The 26,494-nt window shown below is 45.8% G+C and overlaps 7 protein-coding genes and 1 non-coding gene across 24 annotated transcripts in view; 2 read left to right on the top strand and 6 right to left on the bottom strand.

The window, feature by feature from the left end:
- LOC110042055 (uncharacterized) overlaps nt 1-26,494 on the bottom strand; it is a 184,097-nt gene that overhangs the window by 40,313 nt on the left and 117,290 nt on the right. The gene's annotated exons all lie outside the window — the stretch shown is intronic.
- Nucleotides 576-2,903, bottom strand: LOC149113022 (uncharacterized). The gene has a single exon (XM_089288596.1). It carries the CDS (start codon nt 2,901-2,903, stop codon nt 2,406-2,408), a length of 498 nt encoding a protein of 165 aa, XP_089144722.1. The 3' UTR covers nt 576-2,405.
- LOC149113021 (uncharacterized) lies at nt 3,447-4,872 on the bottom strand. Its single transcript, XM_089288562.1, has one exon. It carries the CDS (start codon nt 4,215-4,217, stop codon nt 3,447-3,449), a length of 771 nt encoding a protein of 256 aa, XP_089144688.1. The 5' UTR covers nt 4,218-4,872.
- Nucleotides 5,427-7,735, bottom strand: LOC149113020 (uncharacterized protein F54H12.2-like). The gene has a single exon (XM_089288559.1). The coding sequence runs from the start codon at nt 7,733-7,735 to the stop codon at nt 6,347-6,349; it is 1,389 nt and encodes a 462-aa protein (XP_089144685.1). The 3' UTR covers nt 5,427-6,346.
- Nucleotides 10,163-11,431, bottom strand: LOC149113019 (uncharacterized). The gene has a single exon (XM_089288564.1). The coding sequence runs from the start codon at nt 11,342-11,344 to the stop codon at nt 10,250-10,252; it is 1,095 nt and encodes a 364-aa protein (XP_089144690.1). The 5' UTR covers nt 11,345-11,431; the 3' UTR covers nt 10,163-10,249.
- On the bottom strand, nt 12,416-15,809 carry LOC149113018 (uncharacterized). Its single transcript, XM_089288567.1, has one exon. The coding sequence runs from the start codon at nt 13,698-13,700 to the stop codon at nt 12,879-12,881; it is 822 nt and encodes a 273-aa protein (XP_089144693.1). The 5' UTR covers nt 13,701-15,809; the 3' UTR covers nt 12,416-12,878.
- Nucleotides 15,756-15,827, top strand: Trnah-gug (transfer RNA histidin (anticodon GUG)). Its single transcript has one exon. It is a non-coding gene; the product is annotated as a tRNA-His (tRNA).
- On the top strand, nt 19,529-19,927 carry LOC149113016 (ATP-dependent DNA helicase PIF6-like). The gene has a single exon (XM_089288610.1). The coding sequence runs from the start codon at nt 19,529-19,531 to the stop codon at nt 19,925-19,927; it is 399 nt and encodes a 132-aa protein (XP_089144736.1).

Raw genomic sequence — 26,494 nt, 5'->3', positions numbered from 1 at the left:
ACGTCCGGGTAATTTGTCAATGGCCTGGATCATCTTGGTGTCGGCGTTCCATTTGTCCTGTAAGTTCTTGGCCCTGGAATAGTCAATGTCGTGTTGTTTGGCCAGTCGGTCCAGACGGTTGATCCCGGGGTCTCCACGCGCCAGACGTTTCTTCAGTTTGGTACCAGGTCCCATGTACTGATAACCGGGCCAATGGAACTCGATCCCGGTCTTGCCCAACCATTTTTGGATGTCGAACCCATACCCTCGTTGACGTCGACGTCGGGTACTTCTCCTCGGGGGTGGAGGTGCCTTTTTCCTCTTCTTAATCCGAGTCATAGTCCAGTCCCCTTCTCCAGGGGTTTTCGAAATCTTCCCACCCTGCTTGTAACTTTTCTGCGGCTGACGGTTTGGCCTTCTTGTACTTCTTTGACTTGCCTTTGGGACTGTAACCACCGTCGTCGTAGTCGATACCGAGTGATTTCAGTACACGTCTGGCTCTATCGGAGATGGGTGCTTTTTTCTTGGACGATAGGGGAGTTTTACCTAGCGTGACCTGTTCGAATGGACTGAAGGGTTTGGGGGTTTTCTTCTCCTTTTTAAAACCTGACGTGGAGGGTATGGGGGTTTTCAGCTCCTTTTTCAGTCCTGTCGTAGAAAGGGGTTGTGGCGGGATGATCACGGGGGCTGCGGCTGGTTGGTTGACTCCCTTGAGGATCTGTTTCAACAGAGTTTCGACGGGTGCGTCGACCATGCCTTCGGGTTCTGTCGTTCCCTGGTACGAGATGGGACCGCTTTTACCCGTCCGTATACGTTTCACCAGTTTCCCTTCCTCGGAGGCGATGGGTTTGGTCATCTTGACGGCCATGCTGTCGGGGATGCGTTTGTCGTTCAGGATGAGATGTTCTTCGGCGGCCAGACGTCCGGCTTTGTTCAACAAGGCATTCTGGCTGATCTTACCCTTGTAATAATCTTGCAGACGATTGAATTCTTGAACGGGCACCATCATGACTTCGTTCATACCTTCTGACTCAAGGTCGTGTCAGGAAACTCGGACAATTCTCTCAAGGCCGTCTCGTAACAGTCTTGCCAGTACCGTATGGATTCGTCTTTCTTTTCCAACTCGAGTTCGAGACTTCGAACGGTTCGCTTGCCTTTACCGCACTCCCTGCACAACTCGATGCACCCACCGGGCGGCGTGGTATCTCGTTTCGTTTGACAGGTTTGGCAGAAGTCACCGAACTTTAAAGCCATGTATTCTTGATACAGGTCGTGGTACCTCTTGTTCAAGAACTCGTACGAGTCTTTCCATCGGGCTTCGCGACGATTGGCGTCTTGCAACAACTGCACGAGTTTAGGAATGGTATTGTTGGACTCGTCTTCTCTCGGTGGGAAATTGGGTATGACGTCGATCCCCTCCAGCGGGTAACCGTCCTCACTGCGTCCTTTCACCGTACACAACATGCTTTGAAACAACCGTGCAAACCGCTCCAGAACCCCGCTCCGTTTTGGGTGAGGAGATGTTCTCTTCGACGCTTGAGAGAGTTTTTGCGTCTACCCACTTCGCGCAGAACCCTTTTATGTCTTTTCAGTTTCCCATAAGTCGTTGCGTTGATGGGGATCCTCTTTTTCAGCAAATTGAGAACCATCTCGCTGATGGCGTTGATCTGATCTTTGTCGGCGATTTGTAACATCCGTTGACGTTTGTTCCGATTGGCTTCTTTCAGGACGCGCGTCAGGAAAGGACGTTGTCGTCGTAACCGCTTCATCGTGGACTTATGCGTACGATCGGATTGGTGTACTCTTTTTATTACATGATGCAGCAACCGGCGTTTCGTTTCCCGTAACCTTTGTGAACAACCCAACTGTTGAAACCTCGGGTACCTCCACGTCTCTTATACTCTTGGTACTCGCGTTTGATACTGGCCACCCCACGTTTGGCCTTTTGATGATCGACGGGTTTCCTGATGGCGTTTATCATATCCTTGGTGACCCTGAATCCCTGCTTGAAGTCCACGAGGATGGGAGCCACACCTCCCTTTTGAGTCTTTCTCCTCTTCCTCCTACGAGTCCTCATGGTGACGAGTGAGGTTTACGACGTCCATCCTCGTCCTTTTATTATTTCACATGATGGAGCATCGGAACTCTTCGCCCTTGTGTGGGATTTTTTCACCTCGTCTCATTCGTTCCTGCATCCTTCTGGTATGCGCCCGTTCTTGTTTGGCTCTCAGGCTTTCTATGCCTTTGGTGATACCCCAAGCCGCCTTGGGTAAACCCGCCACCACAGTGCCGATCCCTTCTCCCCTTTGGTACCGTCTTCTTTTAGTGGTTTTAGCGGTTTTACGCCTTCTCGAAGACGCTTTCTTTCTCCTTGACCTCTTGGGCATGTTGGTTCTGAATGAAGAGGTTGGCCGCGATGTCATTTTTTATAGCGGCACGTGACGAAATCGTTTGGCGTAGTCTCGAACGCATCGGTCGTACGTGGGAGATGTGAAATCCGTCACCACGTCGTCCAACGTTTGCATCTTGGTCAAAAACCCATCCAATTCCTCCACGCCACCCAAAGCGTAGTTCCTGAGTTCAGTCAACGTCTTTTCGTACGTCGTGTAAGCGAATTGGGCCATGTCCATCTTGAACGAATACTTCTTGAAATCGTTCCATCCTTTCAGTAAGGTGGCGAAAGCCGTCATTCCTACCACCGTGTACCCATCTTTCCACACGGATCCCACGACGATACTCACGGCCACGGTCAGTAAGGCCAGTCCGTTGAGAATGGCGTTGCACAATTTGTAGTAACCGAACATCTGCCTTCGACACCACCAATACTTGTGGTAGAAAGCGTACAAGACGTCCAAACGTTTCAGGGAATCCAAATCCACCACGGTGTTGAAAGGTTCATCCAATAAACAGACAGAAGTACTCATGACTCTTCTCTAACCAGTGCCAAACGTAGTCTGACTTTCTGTCGGGACGTTCGATCCTTTTAGCTTGTTGCTTGTATTCCCAGATCTCGTCCTTGAAGGCGGTTTCTACGGATTGGTTCAGGATGTCCTGGACCTGTCGGTAACTGTCGCACTCGTCCGCGATGCGTTTCATGTCTTCGTGATCCATGCTGGTCGCATCCCAGTAGGAGCGTGAGCATCGACATAGATGCAAAAAGTAGGGGAACCACTCGACTTCACTCCTCAACATCTTGATTCGAATGGTTTTTCATCGACGAGGGGGTCGTCTTTTCTTAAGTCTCACAAGTCTTCGGATCCCTCGACCCACGCCTACTCCCACACCACCAATGGCAGCGGTGGTTCCAGCTCGGACGCCTGTTTTCACGGCGCGGCCACCCAACGCTTTGGCCAATCCCAAGGCAGCCCCTTTGCCAATGGGTAACATCGCAGACAGGGCATTCGCAAGAGCACCACCCCATTGCTTTCTCCTTTTCTGTCGACGACGGCGTCTTCTCATGGTTGTTCTCAGTTACGTACACTGGTCGAATTGCGTGTGACGGTAGGACGTTGTCCGTTTTTATAGGTGGTCGTAATCGTGTTGGTGGTCGTGATGCCCGCAATGCGACGACCCGCGGCCGTCTGTTGTTGTTGGCGCAAAATCTCTTCCAATTGTTGCTGCATCTGGGCTTGGTCGAGAACACGGTCTCCTCGCCTCCTTCTTCTTCCTCCTCGACCCGATCGAATCGACGAAGGCGGTGTGGAGTCACTACCACCTCCGCCTCCTCCACCTCCACCTCCACCTCCACCTCCGCCTCCGCCTCCACCTCCACCTCCGCCTCCGCCTCTGCCTCTGCCTCTGCCTCTTCCACCACCGCTACCACTAGCGCTACTTCGTCTGCGGCTGCCGGAATCACTGGAGGACGTGGGTGTATTTTGACGTGGGACGCGTCTCGGTCGTTTCCCTCCTCGAACGGCTCGTGCCAAAGGTGTGGACATTGTTATCCTGGGTGCCCCGACACCTGCCGTGACATTGGCGCGCGACACCGATCCAGCACTGCCGACACCCACCGTGACGTTGGTCTGCGGTGCACCCGAGCCAGCGGTGCCCACTCCGACGGGCGAGACATTGGGCAGGGGCGGTGTCGCCAGTGACGATCGCGGTGAAGGAGAAGTGTTCAGACTCGTACCCACACCCGCGGCAGGCGGAATCGGAGTACTCGTCCGAGCCGGTGTCCCCCAAGGCGAATAATCTTCCAGAGCCGAGAAGTTGAAATCGTCACTACCATAAGAGCTCATTTTTATCCATGTACCTTTCTCTTTCTATCTTCTTCTCGGCGAGTTCTCGTTGTTTATGAACCAAATAATCGAAACCTTCACCATTATATGCGTTTATGATGGACCGTACATGACGGTAACTCTCGCATTCCGTGACCTGTCTCATCGGTTCGTAGTCCAGCTCGTGGGGATTCATGATGTATTTGAGCCTGTTTTTACACAGGTGAATGAATAGCGGAAACCACTCGACCTCGCTCCTCAACATGATGGGGTTGCAAACTGATGGCATCGGACGAATCCTTCGTCTTTTAACACATGGCTGAGGACACGTTGATCGTCCTGACTGGCTGGATGAAGATCCAATAGCATGTAACCGTAAGGTCGATCGGTGACCTTGCGAAACGTGTCCAACACCTCTTGCCATTGCGTGGGAAACGATTGCAGAAGTAAATTCCGTATCCCCAACTGATCCCGAGGGTTCTTGAAGGCCGCGATGTAATGCGCGTTTCTGGAAATGGTCTTGGCGAATTTTCCGTTGGGGAATAGATCCTGGCACAGGTAGATCACCGTGATGTTCCGATGATGCGAATGTTTGGTGAAGAGATCCAACACGCGCTTGTCGTTACCACCCTCGTCCATCAGATCGTCCAGGACCAACACGCCCCCTCCAGGAAACCATCGGGGTAACTGTTCGCTGTCGGGGATGCCTTCGTAAAACTTGACTCCACCCTTCTTGAGCTTTTGGAAACCGTCTTGCCACGATCCGTAGCAGTAATGAATACTCTTCGGTGTCTGTTGGAACAAGTCGCCGTTCTCCAAGAGCAGTTTAGTCGTGAACACCGTCTTGCCGCACCCCGACGGACCCGCTATCAACAAACTCGACGGCGTGTGAAATTGAAACGCTTTGCGTCGTTCCATGATCATGAAATGGTCCAGGGTCTCGAGACGTTCCGTTTTTATCTGAACAACTTGGCCAATGGGGTCTTGACGGCAGGGATGCGTTTCAACAGACCCAATAGGGTGACCTTACGATTGAAACAGATGGGTTTTTTCTTGGCCCGACTCCTGATCTTGGCCATGGCCCTCTTGGCAGCGGCTCTCTTGGGACGTCCTTTTTTCTTGGCAGGCGCCGATCTCTTTTTTCGAGGTTTTTTCTTGGCGAATTTACTCAAGTCTCCGAACTTGTCTTCGTACCAATGCCTCTTTTTCATTCTTCTTTTCCTATCTTCCTTCTCGGAAAGCTTCGGCATGGCAGGGGCGGCTCTCTTGCGTTTCCTACGCGTGGTCACCGTCGCCGGTAATGCACCGGTGTCCAGGACGGACGGCGGTTGAAAAGACACTTGTCTTCTGGCGGGTTGAAGTATTTTCAGATTGAGTTGTCGTTTTGGCGGTTGGTTTTTCTTGAAATGAGCCTCACTGGGTTGAGGCGTCTTTCCACCCGCTTTTCCATAGCGTTTTTCTAACCTGGCTATCACGTCGTCCAAATGTCTATGCCCTTGAAACTGAAGAGCCATGACTACCACACAACCTCTTTTTCAAAAATGAACCTCTTTTATTTCGAACAGCTTACTTTATAACAAATGACGCACTCCTCGGGAGGAACCGCTCGTGTCCTGGTGACACGGGGTTTTACAAATCTTGCGCCAGGCCAACTCGTCCACGATCAGACGTTCTACCATGTGTCCTACTTTACGATCGTTCTCCACAAACTCGTTTTTCTTAAAACGATTCAAGAACTCGTTCATGTCCCGACCTTCGGCTCGGTCGATCAGGAACATCAGGGCGTAACCGCCGCAACTCTGGCTGAACAGGGACTGCAGACTCTTGCCGTTGTGAATCTGGTACTTGAAATGACGATCCAACCATTCTTGGATCGGTTCGGCGGTTCCGTACGCGTCCAACGGTAGACCGTAACTGTCCAGGATCTCGCACTTGTTCTTGTCGGCCCACAAAGCGATCCAATGCACGCCCGGTTTGTCGTGAGGGTCCGTGTTCACGATGTAAGCGGTCGGTCCTTCTCGAGGGACTGTCCTGGGAAGCCGATCGCAAGGGACCGTGCCGTAAAAGACACAGCGTAGGGACGGATTCGTCCGTGCCAAATGATCCAATTGTATATTATTCAAGGCTACTTTCTCCATTTTTTCTTCTTCTCATTGGTACACGTCGTAGATGACGACTCGGTTCTCGTTGATCTCCAGCAAGTTCTCGAATTCGCCGTACAACAAGATAGTCAGGTTTTCTCCAGGATTGGCTCCGAAATCGATCACCAGACGCAGTTCACCTTCTTGCTTGGGGTTCAACACTGGACTGTCCAAACATCCATTGGCCGTGTTGTCAAATACAAACATGTTGCATCTCTTGCCGTCTCCCCAATCCACTTTTCTCACCATGTTTCCTTTTCCCCTGCACAACGCTCCTGAGGCTTGGAGGAATCTGTAGTAACCTCTCTGATCTTTACTGTCCCCATCGTGATCGAGTTCCAAGGTCTCGTAGGGGTACTCTTCACCTCTCACCAATTGTTTGATGGAAGCCAGATTGAATTTTCCAAAATTGAACGGACTCTCGGTGATGGTTCCGTTGAAGGCCGCTTGTTTCAACAACAACACCACTAGTCTATTAGGTAGCTTACTGTGGAAAGGATTGCTGCACTCAAAATGACGATTGTCGTTGGGATGCGAGTAAGTGCGAATTTCACCTCTCACCGTGGGGTAAGTGGCCACTCTTCCTCCTTTCAGGCTGGTCATGATCTCTCGGTACACCGAGGGAGTCACTCTCACTTGAGACAGGAACAATCTCACTTTCACGTCGGCTTCAGTCAGTCTCAGAGTACTAGCACCGTCCCATCGGACGGTCCACAGGGCTGGGGTATTGAAGTACATGTCGATCTGGATCTGCACGCCAGGTAACAGTAATTTGCTGAGATGAAACACTTCCAGGAAAGGTTTGAACCTCAAAGTCACGGCTTCTCCATCTAGAAACTGGGATCGTCCCAGGACTAGGTTCTTGAGATCTTGGGTTAAATCAGTATATTCAGCGTGAGGAGTACCAAAATCCAACGCATTGGCTGTCAATTCATCGCCATCTCCGTCGTCGGGTACACCGAGACAGTTGTACCATCCGCTGGGTGTTAGGATCGATTCACCGTCGTCTCGGTCGTAGTTCAACAGGGTCTCGATGTAGGCTTTGAGGTGGTAAGTGTCCGTCTGGGGGCTGATGAGAGTCCCATTCAATCTCACATTGATCTGTTTGAAGAGGGTGTGGGCCAGATTATTGGCGAGTCCCAGGACATCCGCTGTCAACAGATTCGTGTTGTTACTTTTCTTGACGGTCAATTCCACTTCGAAGAAACTCTCGTTCAAGTCGATAAAGTCTTCTTGAGGATCGACTTGGAAGGTCACGGGGTTGATCCCTGTATTGAACGGGTTAATTCTCACCAACCGTCGAGACGACATGCTGACATCCGTGGGAGGGGTACTGAACATGTTCAGGCGAGGGTTACGAACCCCCGCCGACTGGGCATGAGCCACGAGGTCCGTCATCGTCTACGTCGTCGTCTTCGTCTCCGTCTCAGGGCCGACTGCACCCAACGATAGTTCGGGCGTTTTGATCGGGACGGGAAGATCGATCCGCCTTTATACGTTCGTCGTATCGGAATAAGTCTCACGCGCCTCGAGTAAATGGGATTCATACTCCAAAGAGGTCTTTTCTCACTTTTTTCGACAACGCCCGTTTGATCTCCTGCGTCGCTTTACGTTTCACGGCTCGTTTCGCTCCTCTCTTGACCCCGGCGAGACCTCCTCTCCAATTGGGCTTTCCTCCCTTGCCGCCCGAATTTAAACCTTTCAGACCCTCCGTGGCCGTCTCGGTGATAAAGTCTCGGAGAATGCCGGGACCTCGTTTCTTGACACCTCTCCAAGCCATGCCGAATCCGTCTCCGGATTGCCTCATTTTATCGGGATGAAATCGTACCAGCGTTCCGCCGATCATTATTCTTTCTTAAAGTGTAACGTCACGATCGTATTGCCGTCTCCAAAGGTCGTCAGTTCTCCAGTTGTCTCAGCCACTTGCACTTCTATTATGTCGATGAGGTCTTTGCGCACGGGAATATATTGAATGTGGTAAGGCTCGAAATACTGGACACCCGCACCTCTTCGGATCAAGTTGACCTCTCTCAGTAAATCCGTGACCTGATTTCCCACCACGCCACTTCTAGCCACGTCCGAGTAGACGAACAAAGAGCGCGACCTGTTTCCCACCACCACCTCGAACGCCTTGTTCAGGTTCAGAAAACGCCAATTGCAATAGATGCTGAGTTTCAAATAACTTTGTCCCGTTGAATAGGTTGTGACCGTCCAAAAAACAGGTAATCCATCCGAGTCGTGTAAGTCCCCGACGACACCAATGTTGGGAATTTCATCTTTGAAGAATTCGCTCTGCAAGTTAGGTCCCAGATTATAACCGTTGCCGTTCTTTTCGAGCCATCCCATTTTATAAGCCAGGTCGACATTGATGTGTAATGCAGGCATGTCTTTGATCGGACGTAAGACGTTTTCGTTGTCCGCGACCAGGTCTTCGCCTTCCCACTTGAACCTGACGTAGGTTCTTTTCCCATCATTCGTGACATATTTGGATCCTAATTTGGGTCCGTTGTATTTGAAGACGCGTTGTCGATCGAAATAGGAGATCATGGATTTCATGAGTCCAACACCGTCCACGTTGTGAATCACCTTCTTGAGGTCCTCCGTGTCGAAGTAAGCTTCTCCATACATGTAGTAGCTACTCGAATCTATGCGTCTCCATGCGGAAAAGGCCAAGGTGACTTTTTTATCAGGATCGTTCGGCGTCAAGGAAGGCAGCCTCACGTGGGCATCCGGCATGGCGATGCTACTCAATCCCACTTTCCAACCTCCGTCTCCATTCAGGCGTAAGGGGTGCGGTAACCTGATCTTGAAATGGTTCGGTTTGTTGTCCGGGAACTCGCTCTTACTGCTGTGACTGGGCAAACTGATGTAAAAATCACTCATCCTTTCTTGAAATGCAACGTGATCGTGGTCACACCCGACGCAAAGTCCACCAGTCGTCCGTCGTTCTCAGATACCTGCGTCTCGACAATGTCCAAAAAGGTCGTGCGCACCGGTAGATATAGGATGTGTCTCGGTTGAAGGTCGATCACGTCCGGATCGTAACGCACTTGTTTCAACATGTCCGTGACTTGATTTCCCGTCACCATACTCTGTCCCACATTCGAATACACGAACAAGGAACGACGCTCGTGACCGAACGCCTCTTCGTAACTGCGATCCAAATCCGTGAACACCCAATTGATGAAACAACTCAAATGTAAGGTGTCGGGGTCGATCTTGTAAAATGTCTCGTCCCCGTCATTCTGTGCTATGATCAAGTCCGTGGCCGTGGGTACGACTTCCTTGGGAAATTCTTTCCTCAGGTGAGGTCCCAAGACGTAACCCGGTCGACCGTTTGGCAAGGTTCCCATCTTGACCCATTTCATCTTCTTGGCCAATTCGATGCCGATGTTCATTTGCGGGTAGACGCGTTTACCGTTGATCAGGAGGCTGAGGCACGTTCTCGAATTGTCCAGGACGCATTCTCCATGCTCGGCCCGATGCATGACCGTGTACAGCAATTCGGTGGGATCGTCGGGTTTACTCTTTTTCTTGTACATCGTCACGTCGGCATCCGTTCGAGAGCTCAACCTATGCAGGTATCGATCTCGTATCGCGTTCAGTAACTCGGTACCGGTCCTCGGCGTGAATTCCAAATCGCCCTCTCGCGTCGCTGAAGAGACCCGACTGTATAGGTTTATGGAGGCGTTCACCATGTCGATCCACCAGATTTCAAACAGAAGAGAATCTTTCAAGTCCATCTTACGCGTTGCGGACGGAAACGAGAGGTCGCTGATACCCACTTTCCATCCCGACTCTCTCAACTGCAACGGGTTCGGCAGACGGTTCTTGAAACTGTGGGCCTTGTTGTCCGGGAACTCGCTCGTGCTGGCATTGCTCATCAGTTGCACGTAAAAGTCGTCGACAGACTCATTCATACTTGAAGTGTAATGTCACCGACGTCACGCCCGAGGTAAAGTCCACCAGTCTTCCGTCGTTCTCGGCCAATTGCACCTCCACTATATCCAAGACGTTGCTGCGCACGGGTTTATATTGAATCTGAGTCGGTTCGTACGTCGTCTTGATCGGGTCGTGGGGGACTTCTCTCAAGAGATCCGTCACGCGATTCCCCGTGATGGTGCTACGACCCACATTCGAATACAGGTACATGGGACTGCGAGGCGGAGGGAGGTCCGGATGAACGACGACTCCACGATTGTAGGTCTTGGCGTATTCCTCGTCCAAGTAACTGAAGCGCCAGTTGCAATAGGGACTGAGCTGTAACGTCCCGTGGCTGTCCAAATTCCAAAATTCGCGAGATCGATTGCTGTCATGGTTGGTCCAGTCTTTCTTGAAATCAGACGGGACTTTGTCGTTGGGAAAGATCTTGAGCATGTTCACGTTCAAGTGAACGGAGTAATACGATTCCTCGCGAATCAAACTCAACTTCTTGACCAGTTTAGTACCAAAATACACTCTGGGACGTTTTCTGTCTCTGGACTCGTCGAGGAACGTGTCGGTGTTGTCGATGATCAAATCGTTCCCCTCCCATCGGAACACGGGGTAGTATTTTTTCCCGTCCGGCGCTCGTAGACTTTCGTTGGCGCGATCCATGTAATGATACAGGCGTTCGTGAAAACGATGGATGAGGTATTGCATGAGAGATTTACCACTCGTCACCTTGTGTCGGTCACGGTTCAGTTCCTTCCCGCTGACGAAAAATGTCACGGGGTAACGAGAGGGCTTCCACGTAATCCCGTCGTCCTGCAACCTGAACGTTTCAATAGTCCAATCCAAACCGAACAAATAATCGCCGTCGTCAAAGTCGTGCGCTTGAGTGACGGGTACTTGTTGCGGTCGTGACGGAGGAATCGGGTAAGACACGCTCGCCAAGCCCACTTTCCATTCCTTGTCGGATTCAAACAGGAGCGGATACGGCAGACGATTCTTGAAACTGTTGGCCTTGTTGTCCGTGAACTCGCTCGTGCTGGCATTGCTCAACAACTGCACGTAAAAGTCTTTCATTTTTTGGTCTTGGGCTTTTGGGTCACGTACAAGCCCCTTTTATCCACCCAACTGTCGTACTTGACTGGCCAACCTTTCCATCGCACCAAGACTTTATCCCCTTTTCGTTTGACGATCTTGTCGATGCGAAACAGATCGTCGTCTTTCACGTTCACCTTTTGCAAATCTTGCGCGTAAAACGTGCCCTCGACCGCCGTGCCGTCCCATTCTTCCACCTTGTACGTGGTGACCTTCCCAGGACGCACTCGGCGTATCACAAACACCTCTTCGGTCCAACCGGGTAAATACCCTTTCTTGAATTGACGGAACTTCTTGTTCAGTCTCACACGATCCCCGACTTTGAGTTGCGGTTTCTTCAATTTCCCTTTTTTCTTTTTTCCGTAAAGAGTCTCCCACACGTCCTCGCTATTGGCTAAAGTCACTTGATCGGGAGCCATCTTGATACTGCGATGATACGATCGATTGTACCCTCGGACCAGATCTTGTAACACGGGCACATACGTCATCGTATTCTTCACGGTGAAGTACCGGTACAAACGTTCTTTCAGGGTCCGATTGAACCGTTCCACTACACTGGATTTCGTATCCCCGCGCGTCGAAAAATGATGAATGCCTTTCTGCTTCATCGAATCCTGAAACGTCTTGTTGTAGAATTCCTTCCCGTCGTCCGTCTGGAGATTGATGGGTTTTCTACCTCCTTTCAGGATCTTTGCCATGGCCTCCGTCACCGCTTTACCCGTCTTGCTCTTCAAGGGCTGGACCCAGGCGTGCTTGGAAAACACGTCCACTACTGTCAAGAGGTAACGATACCCTCGATTGTACCTCGAAATATTGATCACCTCGATCAGGTCGGCCGTCCACTGCTCGTCGATGCCGAACACCACCACCGGGACCGTGGGAAAACGACGACGTCTGGGTTTGTGCAACGTGTACCCCAAATCCCGTTGCAGGACCTCGCGAGCACGTCGTACAGAGATCTTATTGGCCTGGGCGAATCGCGTCAGACCGCCTAGACTACCGGGTCTGGAAGGATCCCGGTACCGTCCCAGTAACGTTCCGGTCGAAAGCGGCTTTTGCTTCTTCTTTTGACCTTTCTTCATAGTCGATAAAGTTTGTACACGCACTGTCTCCACAACTCGAAACGTTGCTCCCGTACCTCGAGATACTTCTTAAATGAATCGGGTTGCCGTTTCAACCACAAGATATAAACGACAAAACGCATCACGTTGGGTTCGACGTCGGTATAGTCAAACACCTCCAAGGGCGAATCGCTGAAATGGTCGGGGATGGGTTCACCCTTACCGTATCGCTCGTAGACACTAGTGCACTTGGAACACAAGGTCGTCCAACACCATCGATCGGCTATGGTCGTACACATTCTCGAGATCAACCAACTCAAAGCATGAGACATAATGATTTGAACCCAATTCTTTATTCACACTTTCTTATATGTACAAAAAACGTCGTGCCTGATTGGTTCTTACGAAAAATCGACTCTGATTGGATAACACGAAAAAGAAGGCGAAGAAAAGACTTAGTCCGAATCTGAAAAGTAATGAGCATAGTCCGTGTTCTTACAATCTTGACCGTACTCATTATCACAGTCTTCCTCATAGGTATCCATGGCATAATATTTACAATTTCTCCAATCACATTTACCGGGTCTCCACTTCAGGGCTTCCTCCTCGTCCCCCTTCACATAGAATGCTTGACGCATACTCTCTCTACACTCACCACACAGGTCATCCTCCTCCGCTTCAAGGGCACGGAAGAAAAACCGATCCTTCCACAGATCCCGCTGACGCATGATATCGTAGATCAACTCTTCCAACTTCAGACACGTTTCCTTGTGAGCGCACCTGTTGAACGTCAGTATCTCCTCCACCTTGGGACTCTGGTCCGACTCCCTCACCCGTCGTGACAGGTCGCGAGCGAACCGCAAGGGTTCAAACAGATCACGGATGACATCGCTCATCATGTACGTGAGGTGATCTGTGGCGATCAAACAGGCACGCTCGGCGTCCAGGGTGGGATCCCGACAATGAATGAATTTGAATTGACCGCTACCACTTCTGTACATCACGCGACACCACTCACCACAGAACAAAAACACGTGTTCGTTCTTCTTCATCATCTCCAAAATCGTACCACCCCAGTCAGGACGACGTCTCATCAAGAGCTCAAAAGACCACAGACTATCGGGTATTTGACCTAACGGTTCGAAGAGATTGTCAAAAATGTACATGTCCACTCTGACATCCGGAATGGCATCGAGATCTCTTAAAGTGTGTACCTTCTGATCCACGATCTGCTCCACGAGGTCCCGAATCTGGTTCGAGTTGCTATAGTAAGTCATCTTGAAACCCACCCTCAGACAAACTCGTTAAACTTCTTTCCTTTTCGATCCGCTCGCTTCGTGATCTCCAAGCCCGACAAATGAGGATAGCAACTACGCACACCCCAGTCAATCAAGTGCCTCTGGAGCCTATAGTACAAAGGAGAGACAAGACGTAACTCCAATTCAATTATCCTCCCGTGTAACGGTCTTTCGCCTTCTTTTTCGATTGTATCCAAAACGTCAGAAGCTCGATTCAACTGCTGTCTCAGATCTTCAAGGATCTCTTCAAAGTCCTTGTCAAAATCCTACAGATCATCACCGCGTCAAGAGCAAGTCGAGAATGATTCGCTGCGTCCAACGGGCTCCTTTTATACCCGCGCCGTGGATCCACTTTCACTCCGTACTTTCCCGGATCACGTGCCCACTTCAGATCCCGCCAATCGGAACGACGACCGTCACATGATCCCATCACACCACACGTCACTGATTGGTCGTCAAAAACGTCCATAAAGTCGAACCACGCATTCCATCACGAGTCACTTTTCAGCAGAAGTCGTCATGGATTCACACGTCGAACCCGTCAGGAAAAAGAAAAAATCGTCCAAAAAGAAACTGGAACTGCTCTTACCCAAGAGAGTGGAAGGAGAAGTAGGAGGTAAACAACTACAATCCACTTTAGATAGATGGTTATTCAAAAAACCTCGTGCCAGACTCCGTTGCAACGAACGCGTCCTCTTCAAAGAAATCACCCCGGACTCGGTCAGTTGGACCACCGTCCCTCTCAAAGGCTTCTCGCGACCCTGGAGCGCCTTTTCGATCCAACGTCAAGAATGTAGAAGCCAAATGAAAAGTAACCATCGCAAGCGAAGGCAAAGACCGACCCCCAAGAACGTGCGAAAAACCACCCACATCCTAGAAACCATGCGACGTGAAAACACCTTGTTGGGATACTAACTCGTTCTCTATCTTCACAGACTCAAAGCTACCTGCCATTCAAGGCGGATGCATGACCGTGATCAGAGACTCACCTCCTCGAACCGTGCAAGTCCTGGAAGCCATGGGACTCGACAAATTCAAGAAAGACGACCTCGTAGAAGTATCACCTGAAGCGGATGACCGAGGAGAATTCACCGAAGTCCAAGTGTTGGAGGAATTCGACCCCGATCAGTTCCTGAACCAACTGAAACCACAAGATCCCACTTGCCCGCGTTGTATGGTACCCATGGAATATGGAAGAGTGAAAACCCCAGACGGTGGTACCTGGTGGGAGTATTACCGATGCCCCTCTTCCAGATTCTACACCAAGTGTTATGTGACCTGTGGCGTCAAAGAGGTGGGCACTTACCTGAGACGCGTCGAAGAACAGACCCACCCCTGCTACAGGAACATCGACCCGGCTCGTTTCCGATGTCTATGCAGCAAATCCCTGGTCTTAGCCACCTCCCACTCCCAGTCCAACCCAGACAGGCTCTATCTCAAGTGTCCCAAGCGTACCTGCAAGTTCTTTCAATGGATCGACGAATACCCACGAGGAGTCGCCGAAGCCATACTGATCAATGGACAGGCCCCAAACTAAGAAAAAGACAGACACAGTTTTTTGTAAAAACACACTCTGATTTTTATTTCACACTATTTACACGTTGGGTAATTTGTCCTCCGCGTCGATCATGGCTCGCATCGTTACTTGATCACAATGGTTGAAAGTACTATAATAATCGTTTATTGATTGATATCCCGAAGAAAAAGAGGGCGCCGGTCAATAGGACCGTGCACACGTCCCACCCTGTAATAAGTGGAATGACCAATAAAAAGTTGTTTTTGTTCTATTTTCAGACTCCATGTCTCGATTTCCTAACCCTCAATGTCTATGGTGCAAGGAAGGATACACTTTCAAACACAGTATCAGAGACTACTTCCTGACACCCTGTTGCGACCAATTCTTTCACGGAACCTGTAAAGCCCTCCACACTGAGCGGTTGAAACCCTCCGAAAGACTCTGCCCTCATTGCAAAGCCGTGAATTTCGGACTGCCTCCCGATGACAATCCCAAAACCAAGTCCTAAAGAGGTAAGCGCTTCGATGGTCTAATGGTTAAGACGTTGAGTTGTGGCCTCAAAGACCCAGGTTCGATTCCTGGTCGGGGCATTAAATTTTTTCTTTTTTCTTTTTAGAGACCCCTGGCCTGTAAAATCCGTTTGGACGAACCCCACCCCGACGAAAAAATCACGCAACAAACCATGTACATTCTCTCGTTAAAGGATCTTTATTAGTGTTACAGGCATGAATAAAAATGTTTTTTCACTCCTCTGATTCTGGTGGTGGTGGTGATTTTTTTACAATTTGTTTGATAAATGCTCGGTACGCCAACTCGTCTCGGTCCTCCCAACTGCTCTTCCACGCTTCCCATCCGTCCTCAAATCCATCCGACAACTTCTCCAAACACACAGGGTCTTTAAACGAGATGGACTGGTCATCAAACATCTTCTCAGACAGCATTCTTCTGAACCTCATCACCTCATCCGCCAGCTTCACCACCTCTTTCCTCAGAACGACATCCATAGCGTGAGAAACGGCGCATTTCATTATCTTTTCAAGAATACCGTCATGAACAGCATCCATCACCCTCGCGGCAAGTTCTTCTATCTTCTCCTCTTCAGAAACACTATTCACCTTCGTCTCGCTCTCCTCTGAAGACATCTTCTAGTCGCCTAGCTCAAAACAACAATACTCACTCGACACTCACGCAAACCCTTTTATTCCCATCCGAACCTCGATTTCATGCACGTGACAGCCTCGATCTCATGGATTGGCTATCGCCTTATTTGGACATGCGCGTCACAACCTCGATCTCATGGATTGGCTATCGCCTTATTTGGGCACGCACGTGACCTGTGATGAAAAAGGCCGCTGACCTGTGACGTCACTGCAGACGCATGTTTTAAAACGCGTCCACCATCTTGGATTTACAAATTTAAGAGAATGTATGGGAAAAAGTTGGTCACGTGGTATAATCCCTGGCTCCTGATTGGTTACTGCCCCTATGAGCGTCCTTTACTACTGAATATAGCTTAAAAGAAAATGGGTAACTCTCTTCTGCAGTACACAACAGTTATCATTTAGCCAGCTCTCAGATGGCCAAAAATAGAGTTTGAGGAACAGATATTGAAATTTTAAGCATTGTTTCACTGATATATATCCACGGACATTTTTGTATACACACAATTTTGGGGATACATAGAAATGGCTTAATTTTCAAGAACCATGATTGATGGTGAAAAACCTGAAAACAGTTGTTCAGTTTATTTGAAACAATCAAAGAGAACTCACTATGATGTAGTGCAAGATGTTTGTTTAAGTGATTTAAAGCACCAGTTTTCTCAGAACTCCGAGTCAGATGATATCCATAGCCATGATAGAAAGAAAGAAACAATTGCCAAAAAACAATCAGAAAGCACATGTCATACTGATCAAAGACAAACAAAGGGCATGTTGACAAAGGAAAGTGCTAAACTACAAAGCACAAAAAAGATAGAAAACATGAATCACAACATAGTACAATAACACAGAGCAAAACAACCTAGATTGGTAGATGATCAAGTAGCTTGACTCACGAAATGATGACAAAATAGCAAATACGGCATATCAAAGCAAAAAATATCTTCATTCTACAATACCAGTAATTAAAAATACAGTAAATAAAAAACCAGAATTACATGCTAATAACCAAAAGTGCTCACAGACAAAAACACAAAGCAAAAATTGAAAAGCAAAAAAATTTTTTTTTCCAAACTAAAAAGATGCCAGGCAATCAAAACGCAGGTGGTAGACATGAAAAGCTCCCAATGAAATCCAATGCAATTGATAAATTGGCTTTAAAAAATATGACAAAATTTGACAGATTCCTAGATCATACTATTTACCAGTGTAAAATCTGCCTTGAGGCCCGGCCAAAGAAAACCAAAATTCGCAAAAATAGTAAAATTAAAAACACTTTCTAGCTATGTGTGTGACCAACTGTTTAAGAGATAAGCAGTTTCCTAAAAAAAATTTCAAGGGAGAATTGTATGATACCTTCTTCAGTGCCTAAGGAATTGCAAGGTGTAACACAAATAGAAGAAATATTAATAGCCAGAGCTCTTCCAATAATGGCGGAGAGTTTTTATAAAACCTGGACGACAAAGAGGCTATTCTGGGCACTGTATCAGATTTCCTCAAGATGTTAAAAGAGCTTGCTAAATCATTGCCTCGTTAGCCTAAAGACATTCCTTTCATTCTCGTGAAAATGACAGGAAAAGACAACTCTTGCAAAGAATTCACTGTAAGAACACATAACATTCAAGAGGCATTGCGTTGGCTAACCCTACATAATCCTCAATACAGCGACGTTAATATTGATCAACATGCTTTAAACTGTCTGCCTGAAAATGGTATGTCATCAGACCTTTCAACATTTGAAACAAAAAATGATGACAAAAACTTTGTCCAGGAATTAGAAAGTGATTCATGATGTTGTCTAAAACAAGGACACTCAAACTAGTAGCTTTCTTCCTTTTTAACACAATGGAAAACAGGAAACAGAGGAAATTGAAGAGGAAATAGCAGGGAAAATTTTGAATTGGCCATCTACTCAAAATAAACCATTCAATGAATATACAACGCCATACTTAGCTACAATGGTATTTCCAACATTATTTCCTGATGGAAAAGGTGATCCAACTAATCACAGTTTAAACAGACATCTTCCTTTTTCTCAAAGCATTAAACATCTTTTAAGATTTGGAGAATTCTTAAGCGGCAAGTGGGTTTATCGTTTTGCTAAACATCCACGCTTTCCCTACTGGGCACTTAATGTGATTCAAAGAATTACACACTTTACAACAAAGTTCTGTGTTCATCAAACAGAATCCAGGTGACGCTCCTGTTACAATAGAGCAATTGTGTGACATGGGATCAAATAATGCTTCAACAAATTTTATGACAAAGCTATCAAGATTTGTGGGCAACATAACAGGTAGTAATGCTTACTGGCAAAAACGACGAAATGAATTGAAATCAATAATAAACAGCAAAGGTGCCCCAACCATCTTTTCTACCTTCTCATCAGCAGACATGCATTGGCCAGAATTGCATTCATTGTTTTCAAATAAATCATTGTACCAACGAGGAAAGGAGACAAAATGTAATAGACAATCCACACATTGCTGATTGGTTTTTTAATCAACGCTTACAAAGTTTCATAAAACATTGGTTGTATGGTACATTTTAGGCTGAATGGCACTGGTACAGATATGGATTCCAAGCAAGAGGTAGCATTCATTGTCATGGGACAGCTAAATTGAAGAATGATCCTGGTCTTTGTGAACTTACTGAAGTAGCATTGAAAGGATTCTTAGCTGAACAAAAATTCAAACAAGACTCTTCTGAAGAAAAACAAAAACATTTGCAGGATATTCAAAAAGGCAAAATGGCAACGAAAACAATTTGGGACTATTTAGGTTAACTTCTTCTTTGACAAATAAAAAAATTATTCAAAGTTCCTACAGGTCAAAAAGTGTCCCGGAAATTGACCTTGGGAATTTTGGCTGGTCCAGAATGCTCATTATCAAACTACTTTTACGATTGCCCAATGGACAAATATATCTGAAGGTGAATGGAAACTGCTATTGACTACGCAACCAGCACAAGCTAATAACATTGATCAATTCTATTCTGCCACTCGATTATTTTATACCAATGGGGAAGTGGCAGCTTTCAATTACAGTTCCCTCTTACAACTCAAACAACCAATTGCAAAAATTAAAGCAAAACGTTCAAGTTCTCAAGCTGCCAAAATTAGTCCTCAGGAAATGTATGGATTGGAACCAACATTACTTATTTTAACGGGTGCCCTCGTTATGCTTACAATGAACTTATGGCCATCTGTTGGTCTTTGTAATGGTTCAACAGGAACAATAATGGATATCATTTATACCACTCCTCATAAACCTCCAGATCTGCCTGTTGTTGTTATTGTTAAGTTTGACAATTATATCGGCCCCTCAATATCTGAAAACATTCCTTCTTTAGTTGCCACAGCTCCCGTGGATGTTTCTGCACAATATGGCAATTCAGTTCATGAGAGACAACAGCTACCACTTAAACTTGCATGGACCCTGAATATCCACAAGAGCCAAGGATTACCTTTACCAAAAGCACGGGTACATATTGGAAAGTCTGAACAAACATTGGACATCACATATGTGTAGGTTTAAGTAGAGTTAACAATTGTCGTTACTTGTAGTAGAGCAAAATACTTTTGATAGACTTCAAAGTATTAGAAAATCAAACACCTTGAAATACAGACAACAGGAGGAACAAAGATTGAATCGACTTTTTGAAATCACAAAGAAGCTTTTTAAATAACAAATTTAAATAACTGCTTGTATGTGTAATCATAAGGAATAACAAGTAATTCTTTCAAAATAATTTCCCTTTCAGGAGACCCCAGTATGAATAATTCAAGTGGTTAGTTGTTTACTATTTTTACCATTTGCTTAGTAAACAAGATAAAAATTGAACAATATTGAAAATATACTTAACCCACAATTTCGATCAAAGAGTTCCTATTTCATTCCAATAATTTAATTTTCACCCGAATTTGAGTAGCATGTGATCATACATTGTGAATGAAATACCTGGCAAGTTCTGTGTTTTAAATGTACGTTATCCTAAATTGATGCAGTACCTGTCTTGAAATTGAACATACATAAGAAGGTATCATTATAAAATCCTCAGGCAGCTAAAATTTCCGATTGGAATCCACCAAGACCTCCCACACCTTGTGATATACTAATCCAGCTCACTGAAAAGATTGACACAATACTATCTACTCTCAGTATTCACTTCTTTTGATCTAATCAGTAACAACTCAATCTCAATAATTTTGTCCTACTATGTTAGACTGACTAAGCATAGTTGGTTATTTACATAACCTGTCACCCATAAAGACAAACCAGAACAAGAATCAATAAGTTCCTCTAAATTTCCAGACAAACTCGCAAGTATATCGTGCTGTCTGCTTCTATTTTATTCGTTGGCACTGTTGAAACTGTGAATGTTCGCGGGAAAACTTTAACTAAACAAGTAGCCTTGTTTACAGATAACAGCGGTTCTCTTCGCAGGACACAAGAAAAATGAAATCTGGCCACTGTTACAATATATCACATGCTGCCATTAAAGAATTTAATGGCGCAAACTAAATGACCAAATTCAGTACTGTAAATAAAGGCATCAATTAATTAAAGATAGAACGACAGGATGATGTACCAGACAAGACACAACAATTGAAGGTGCAATTTCCACCAGATGGAATTAACTATGTTCAGTCATAGTTAAGCTGCAACAAGTCCACTCAAAAGTCATGCATAGTGACAAGAAAATCATCCAATGTTCCGAGTGTGGCCTAATGCAACTGAAGACCAAATGTCGCAATAAAATTATGGTCAGTATTCTTACGATCACTGGCAAAGACACAGTATCCCTAATTATATTTGACGATACTATTAAACAACTGTACGCTATCAAAAGAGAACAGGATGCTGACTTTCAGAAAGAGTTTGCAGATCTTGATGATGATGGCATCACTGAACTGATCCTTACAGTTGAGGCAACAGTTGTATTTAATGACAAAAACGCCCAAATGATACAAATGACCCCTAAGGATTGCTATGCGATAAACTGTCAGTGTTAGTTATTTCAAATAAAGGGGATCAGTAATTATGTATTTTCTTGGCCTAACTTCTTTCAAAGCAAAAACGACATGAGATGTTACCATAGCAATGACTCATCATACACCATGTTTATGATTACCAATGATAATGAAAAGAAAAGAAGTTTGAAAAAGTTTTTAAAAAAAATACCTTAAGACCCGTCAAAATTTTACACACAAATTACCTCCACCCTGCCCCTCCACGCCCCCCCCCCCAAAAAAAAACAATCGATTTCGTTTTAGTATGAAGTCAATGAACTAAGAAAACCAATCCCGTGCTACGACAGAATACCATTTGAGGTGGGAAAGGTGCTTTTAAAAAAAAATATATAAATTTCTTAAATCACTCTCAGCGGAATGTGGGCAGCATTACTATCTTTTAGATACACTAGTTTTACATGTTATTTTACATGAATGGAAAAGATTATGTTGTTCGGGTGTCCTGTGGTCTGAGTTTATTGACAATAAATTAAAAATTACAAACAAACAAACAGAACTTGACAAACGGAACTTAGCATTGACGCAGAGCCTGAATTATAACATTTTGCAAACAAAGCGAATTTCCCTTTGGGCGAACAGGAAGATTTTCATGCGTATCAAGAAATGGTCTATTGTTCCGGCTCAACATCTCACTTTGAGCAAAAATGAATATATATCCTTTTGTTCTTGGTAGCCCTGAGGGACTTCGTCCGAAGCCAAGCCAAAATCGTCGCCCTTGTTCGGAAAACTTTCGGCGCAACAATTAAGCTGCACTTGAATGAACTCAATTTTACTAAACAAATCTAGAACGGTGGAGTCGTGATTGACAAAAAATACGTTGAGAGTAAAGCGAAAGTTATTAAAGAGCGGAGAAACGCTACCCAAAACATCGCGTCTGTAATTTTGATTACTGGGATATTTGTTCCCTGATTTCTTTCGGCTGGAAATCATTGCGGACATCAACTGGACGGCGAGGAAAGATGCGCGAGCTTCGAAGCGCTGTTAAAAGCTATTAATCTCTGGCCGAATGCGCGACTGAAAGCATTCTATCCTCCTGCTTTTCAATCCGTGGGTCGAACGCGAAAACAGCGGGAGCGCGAGGCGAGCGGCTTTGCCGGTCGATTATGGTGCTCGCTATTTTCGCGTTCATCCTACACTGATCTTATGAGTTTTAGAGAAAGAGAGCCTGTTCGCAATCCAGCCAAATGCGAACTAAATTTTCACTCCCACGCGTTTTGAGTTTACCAGGTTAGAGCAATTTTAAAGCAGAAACATGCCTTACTTGTCGGCAGCTTTTACTTTCAATTTTAAATACATGTGTACAACCGCCACCCCACCGCAACTATTTGCACCGACAGGATTATACCAGTACCATCTCCAATCGACAGAATTTTTCTTCCATTTAGTCTCTCTGATCGTTTAAATTTCGCGCTCGTATGGTAATCGGAAATTTCAAAAACTCCCACGGGCATTTAGAAGCCTATACCAACATTGTTTCAAAATGGCCGTATAAGACCAATTTTAGGTCTTATAACAATGCCTATTGTTATCAATGTTGAGCCGGTTTTTTTGATACGTGAACGCAAATCGTGAAATGTTCTTTGTTATCTTTTCAACAAGGATTAACTCATTGCTATCATGAAAAAATGGTAATGACAGAAAACACACTACATCTAAGCAATTATCTCTAAATTAGTTCGGTCAAACTTGCACCTTGTATGCTATATTCTATTACTGAGTTTAAATATAGCTTACTGTTGTTGTTGTTGTTGTTGTATTTGACAAAGTCTGCTGAGAAATCTAGCTTGTATCTACTTGAAAATGAGGGGGGAACTAATTCTTTCCATTTTTAACTCGTAATTTACCATAGGTAAGTTTCGAGTTGTAGTGAGTAGCCAGGTTATATACTTGAGAAAGGTTTCAATGTAACTTAATGATTTGCAAAGCAAGATGCCAATTTTACCAGCGGTGGTTTGGTGGGTACACACGAAGGGGGTTTGTTCAAGCTTAATGTACCCGCAATATGTCCCCTAATGTGAGCTGACCTTTAAGTATCTCAAAAACTTTCCATAACTACTGAGACTGTAGGATTACTAATCCTCCTTCCCCTTCCCCTGAACACTCCCCCCCCCCCAAATGTAACTCTCCCTTCGGGATCTTTAATGTTAACATTAAACTTTCTATCTTTTTTTTTTTAGTCTGGTTTGTACACTTATTTAGCTTTGGCCATTTCATTACCGAAAACCAAAGAAACCTAGAGCATAAGAAGTGATCCTCAACTTATACCATGTCAACACAACCGTTGTAGGAGTAAGTGGCAATATCAATAAAGTGCATGGAATCATTTTTAACAAACCTGAAAGGAAGAGGATAACACGCAAATTCAAGCTAAGAAGATTTTAAATCCTAAAGCGTAACGATAGTTGAAATTGAAAATAAATTGTGTACTCGCGAAAAAACAAAGTGTTTTACTTCTTCAGACAATTCCTAATGGGAATGTTAAGTGCGGACCTAAATATATCCTCCGTAGACGGCTGATGTTCGAAACCCGGGGAGGACTCCTATATGAAAAGGTCGGGGATGTTCGTCGTCTCGGGTACAAATCAAGGATTCTGGTCTCACTTAGGGTGTTGATGACGAAACGTCACCATTTTTAGCTGTCAAAGTATCATTTAGAGTGCACTCGAGGAAATAATAATAAAAGAAACGCTCTCGTTTAATTTCTGTTTTCAGGCTTGATTTCCGCTGATCTCTCGAATACGCGAGTCGGGTCTACAAGTGCGCGCGGGATCGAGTGAAGGAGTGAAGGAGCGAAGGAGCGAAGGAGCGAAGGAGCGAAGGAGCAAAGGAGCGAAGGAGCGAAGGAGCGAAGGAGCGCAGAAGCGAAGGAGTGCAGGAGTGCAGGAATGAAGGAGTGCAGGAGTGCAGGAGTGAAGGAGTGAAGGAGTGAAGGAGGGAAGGAGGGAAGGAGGGAAGGAGGGAAGGAGGGTAGGAGGGAAAGAGTGGAGGAGTGAAGGAGGGAAGGAGGGAAGGAGGGAAGGAGTGAGGGAGTGAAGGTGTGAAGGAGTGAAAGAGTGAAGGAGTGAAGGAACGAAGGAGTGAAGGAACGAAGGAGTGAAGGAGTGAAGGAGCGAAGGCGCGAAGGAGTGAAGGAGTAAAGTAGTGACGGAGTGAGGGAGCGAAGGAGGGAAGGAGGGAAGGAGGGAAGGAGGGAAGGAGGGAAGGAGTGCAGGAGTGCAGGAGTGAAGGAGTGCAGGAGTGCAGGAGGGAAGGAGGGAAGGAGGGAAGGAGGGAAGGAGGGAAGGAGGGAAGGAGGGAGGGAGGGAGGGAGGGAGGGAAGGAGGGAAGGGGGAAGGAGGGAAGGAGGGAAGGGGGGAAGGAGGGAAGGAGTGAGGGTGCGAAGGAGTGAAGGAGGGAAGGAACGAAGGAGTGAAGGAGTGAAGGAGCGAAGGAGCGAAGGAGTGAAGGAGGAAAGTAGTGAAGGAGTGAAGGAGCGAAGGAGCGAAGGAGCAAAGGAGCAAAGGAGCGAAGGAGCACAGGAGCAAAGGAGCGAAGGAGCGAAGGAGTGATGGAGTGAAATCGCTCCACCACTACAACTAAACTTGTTATCTCTAGAGGACATACGTTTTTTGTTTGATGTATTGTTTTCTTATATACAGTCATCAACGGGTATTTTAATATAGACATAACCTCTTTATCAAATTTTATTCACGTTTTGTGGGATACCCCTTGAGGTGTAGGAGTGAAGAAAAATTATGCTAGGACTTGTTTAATAGGATTGTGTTAACATGTGGAATGTGTTGCCACTGTCAGTTCGTCTAAATTGTTCACAGCCTCTCTTTTTACGCACGCGAAAGAAAAAGGGAGAGTAGCGAGCGCGAAGCATGCGGGGGTTGGGGCGTGGGGTGTGTGAGCGAAGCCCCTACCCAGTTAAGTCCTCCGTTTTGCGCTGGCGTCCAATTCTGTCGCTGTTCTATTCGCGCGTTCAGCGATCGAATAGAGATACGAGAAAATAGAGGGCTATGAACAGTCTAAGTTCGTCAGGCTTCAAGTATTTCTAGTTTTAAAAAGTTAGTAAGGGACTACTTAACTTCAAGAAATGTTTGATTTAGCTGTTGTACTTGCTTTTATTTTATCAGGTGGTCTGCCTTGTATGGGGATTAACATCTCTTTTGCTGACCATCATTATGGCATTTTGTTTTATTGTATAATATTTTATCTAGTTCTTGTCTTATCGCTGGCAATTAAATTGTAATAAATAAAAAAAAAATAATAAAAAGAACTAGTGAAGTTTATGGCAAACTGAACTTGTGCTTTTTGTGGATAATAATAATAATAATAATAATAATAATAATAGTGATAGTGATAGTGATAGTAATAATAATAATAATAATAATAATAAGCCTCAGAATGCGCTCTATTGGCAATGTAAAAGTAAAAATAAACACTCCCTGTCACAATAAACAGTTTCATCACTGGTAACTGTCTTATCGCTATGGAGTATTTTTACATGACAAAAACAACTAATTTTCAGGAAGAATGCCACTAAAATGCTCAAATAATGCTTAATGCTTTTGCGTCACTAAAATGCTCGAAAAAAATGTTAGCATAATGTACAAAAGCGTAGCAAGACTATGCCGCATTGTCATAATGAATCATAAACGATTGCTCGTGGCATTTTTTTTTTTCTCAATGATTGTCCTTGGACACGTCTTACATACAGTGAGCAGCGTTAATGTATGGGATCTCGAGCAAATGGGTGGCAGAAAGAGAAGTTACCAGGTATGACGTTAAATAAAAATACAACAAGCAAATGATAAATTGAAAAATGGCAACCTTCGATAACATGTTGCTTTCTGGCACATACCGGTGTTCGAGTGGAATAAAACAGCCACAATGAATTCAGATGTTCTTGAGAAATTTACGTTTATGTGAATTGAACATATTAAGAGTCCCTGTCCATAAAAAAGGAAAATAACTCGGCAAGGGTCGAAAATTCGATTTCGCTCATATTTTTATGGTAGATAGGCTAGGGCATGACAAAAACTACTGGATAGTTTTTTTGGCAAAATATCCTTTTATTTCA

Source organism: Orbicella faveolata, unplaced genomic scaffold (genome assembly GCF_042242905.1).
Source record: "Orbicella faveolata isolate gen_17 unplaced genomic scaffold, um_ofav_v1 contig_17, whole genome shotgun sequence".
In the NCBI taxonomy this organism is placed as follows: Eukaryota; Metazoa; Cnidaria; class Anthozoa; order Scleractinia; family Merulinidae; genus Orbicella; species Orbicella faveolata.
This window is presented reverse-complemented; position numbering and strand designations above follow the sequence as displayed.

Coding starts and splice junctions, on each gene's coding strand:
- LOC149113018 (XM_089288567.1), bottom strand. CDS start 13,700: ATGACTTACTATAGCAACTCGAACCAGATTCGGGACCTCGTGGAGCAG.
- LOC149113022 (XM_089288596.1), bottom strand. CDS start 2,903: ATGAGTACTTCTGTCTGTTTATTGGATGAACCTTTCAACACCGTGGTG.
- LOC149113016 (XM_089288610.1), top strand. CDS start 19,529: ATGTATGGATTGGAACCAACATTACTTATTTTAACGGGTGCCCTCGTT.
- LOC149113019 (XM_089288564.1), bottom strand. CDS start 11,344: ATGAAAGACTTTTACGTGCAGTTGTTGAGCAATGCCAGCACGAGCGAG.
- LOC149113021 (XM_089288562.1), bottom strand. CDS start 4,217: ATGAGCTCTTATGGTAGTGACGATTTCAACTTCTCGGCTCTGGAAGAT.
- LOC149113020 (XM_089288559.1), bottom strand. CDS start 7,735: ATGACGGACCTCGTGGCTCATGCCCAGTCGGCGGGGGTTCGTAACCCT.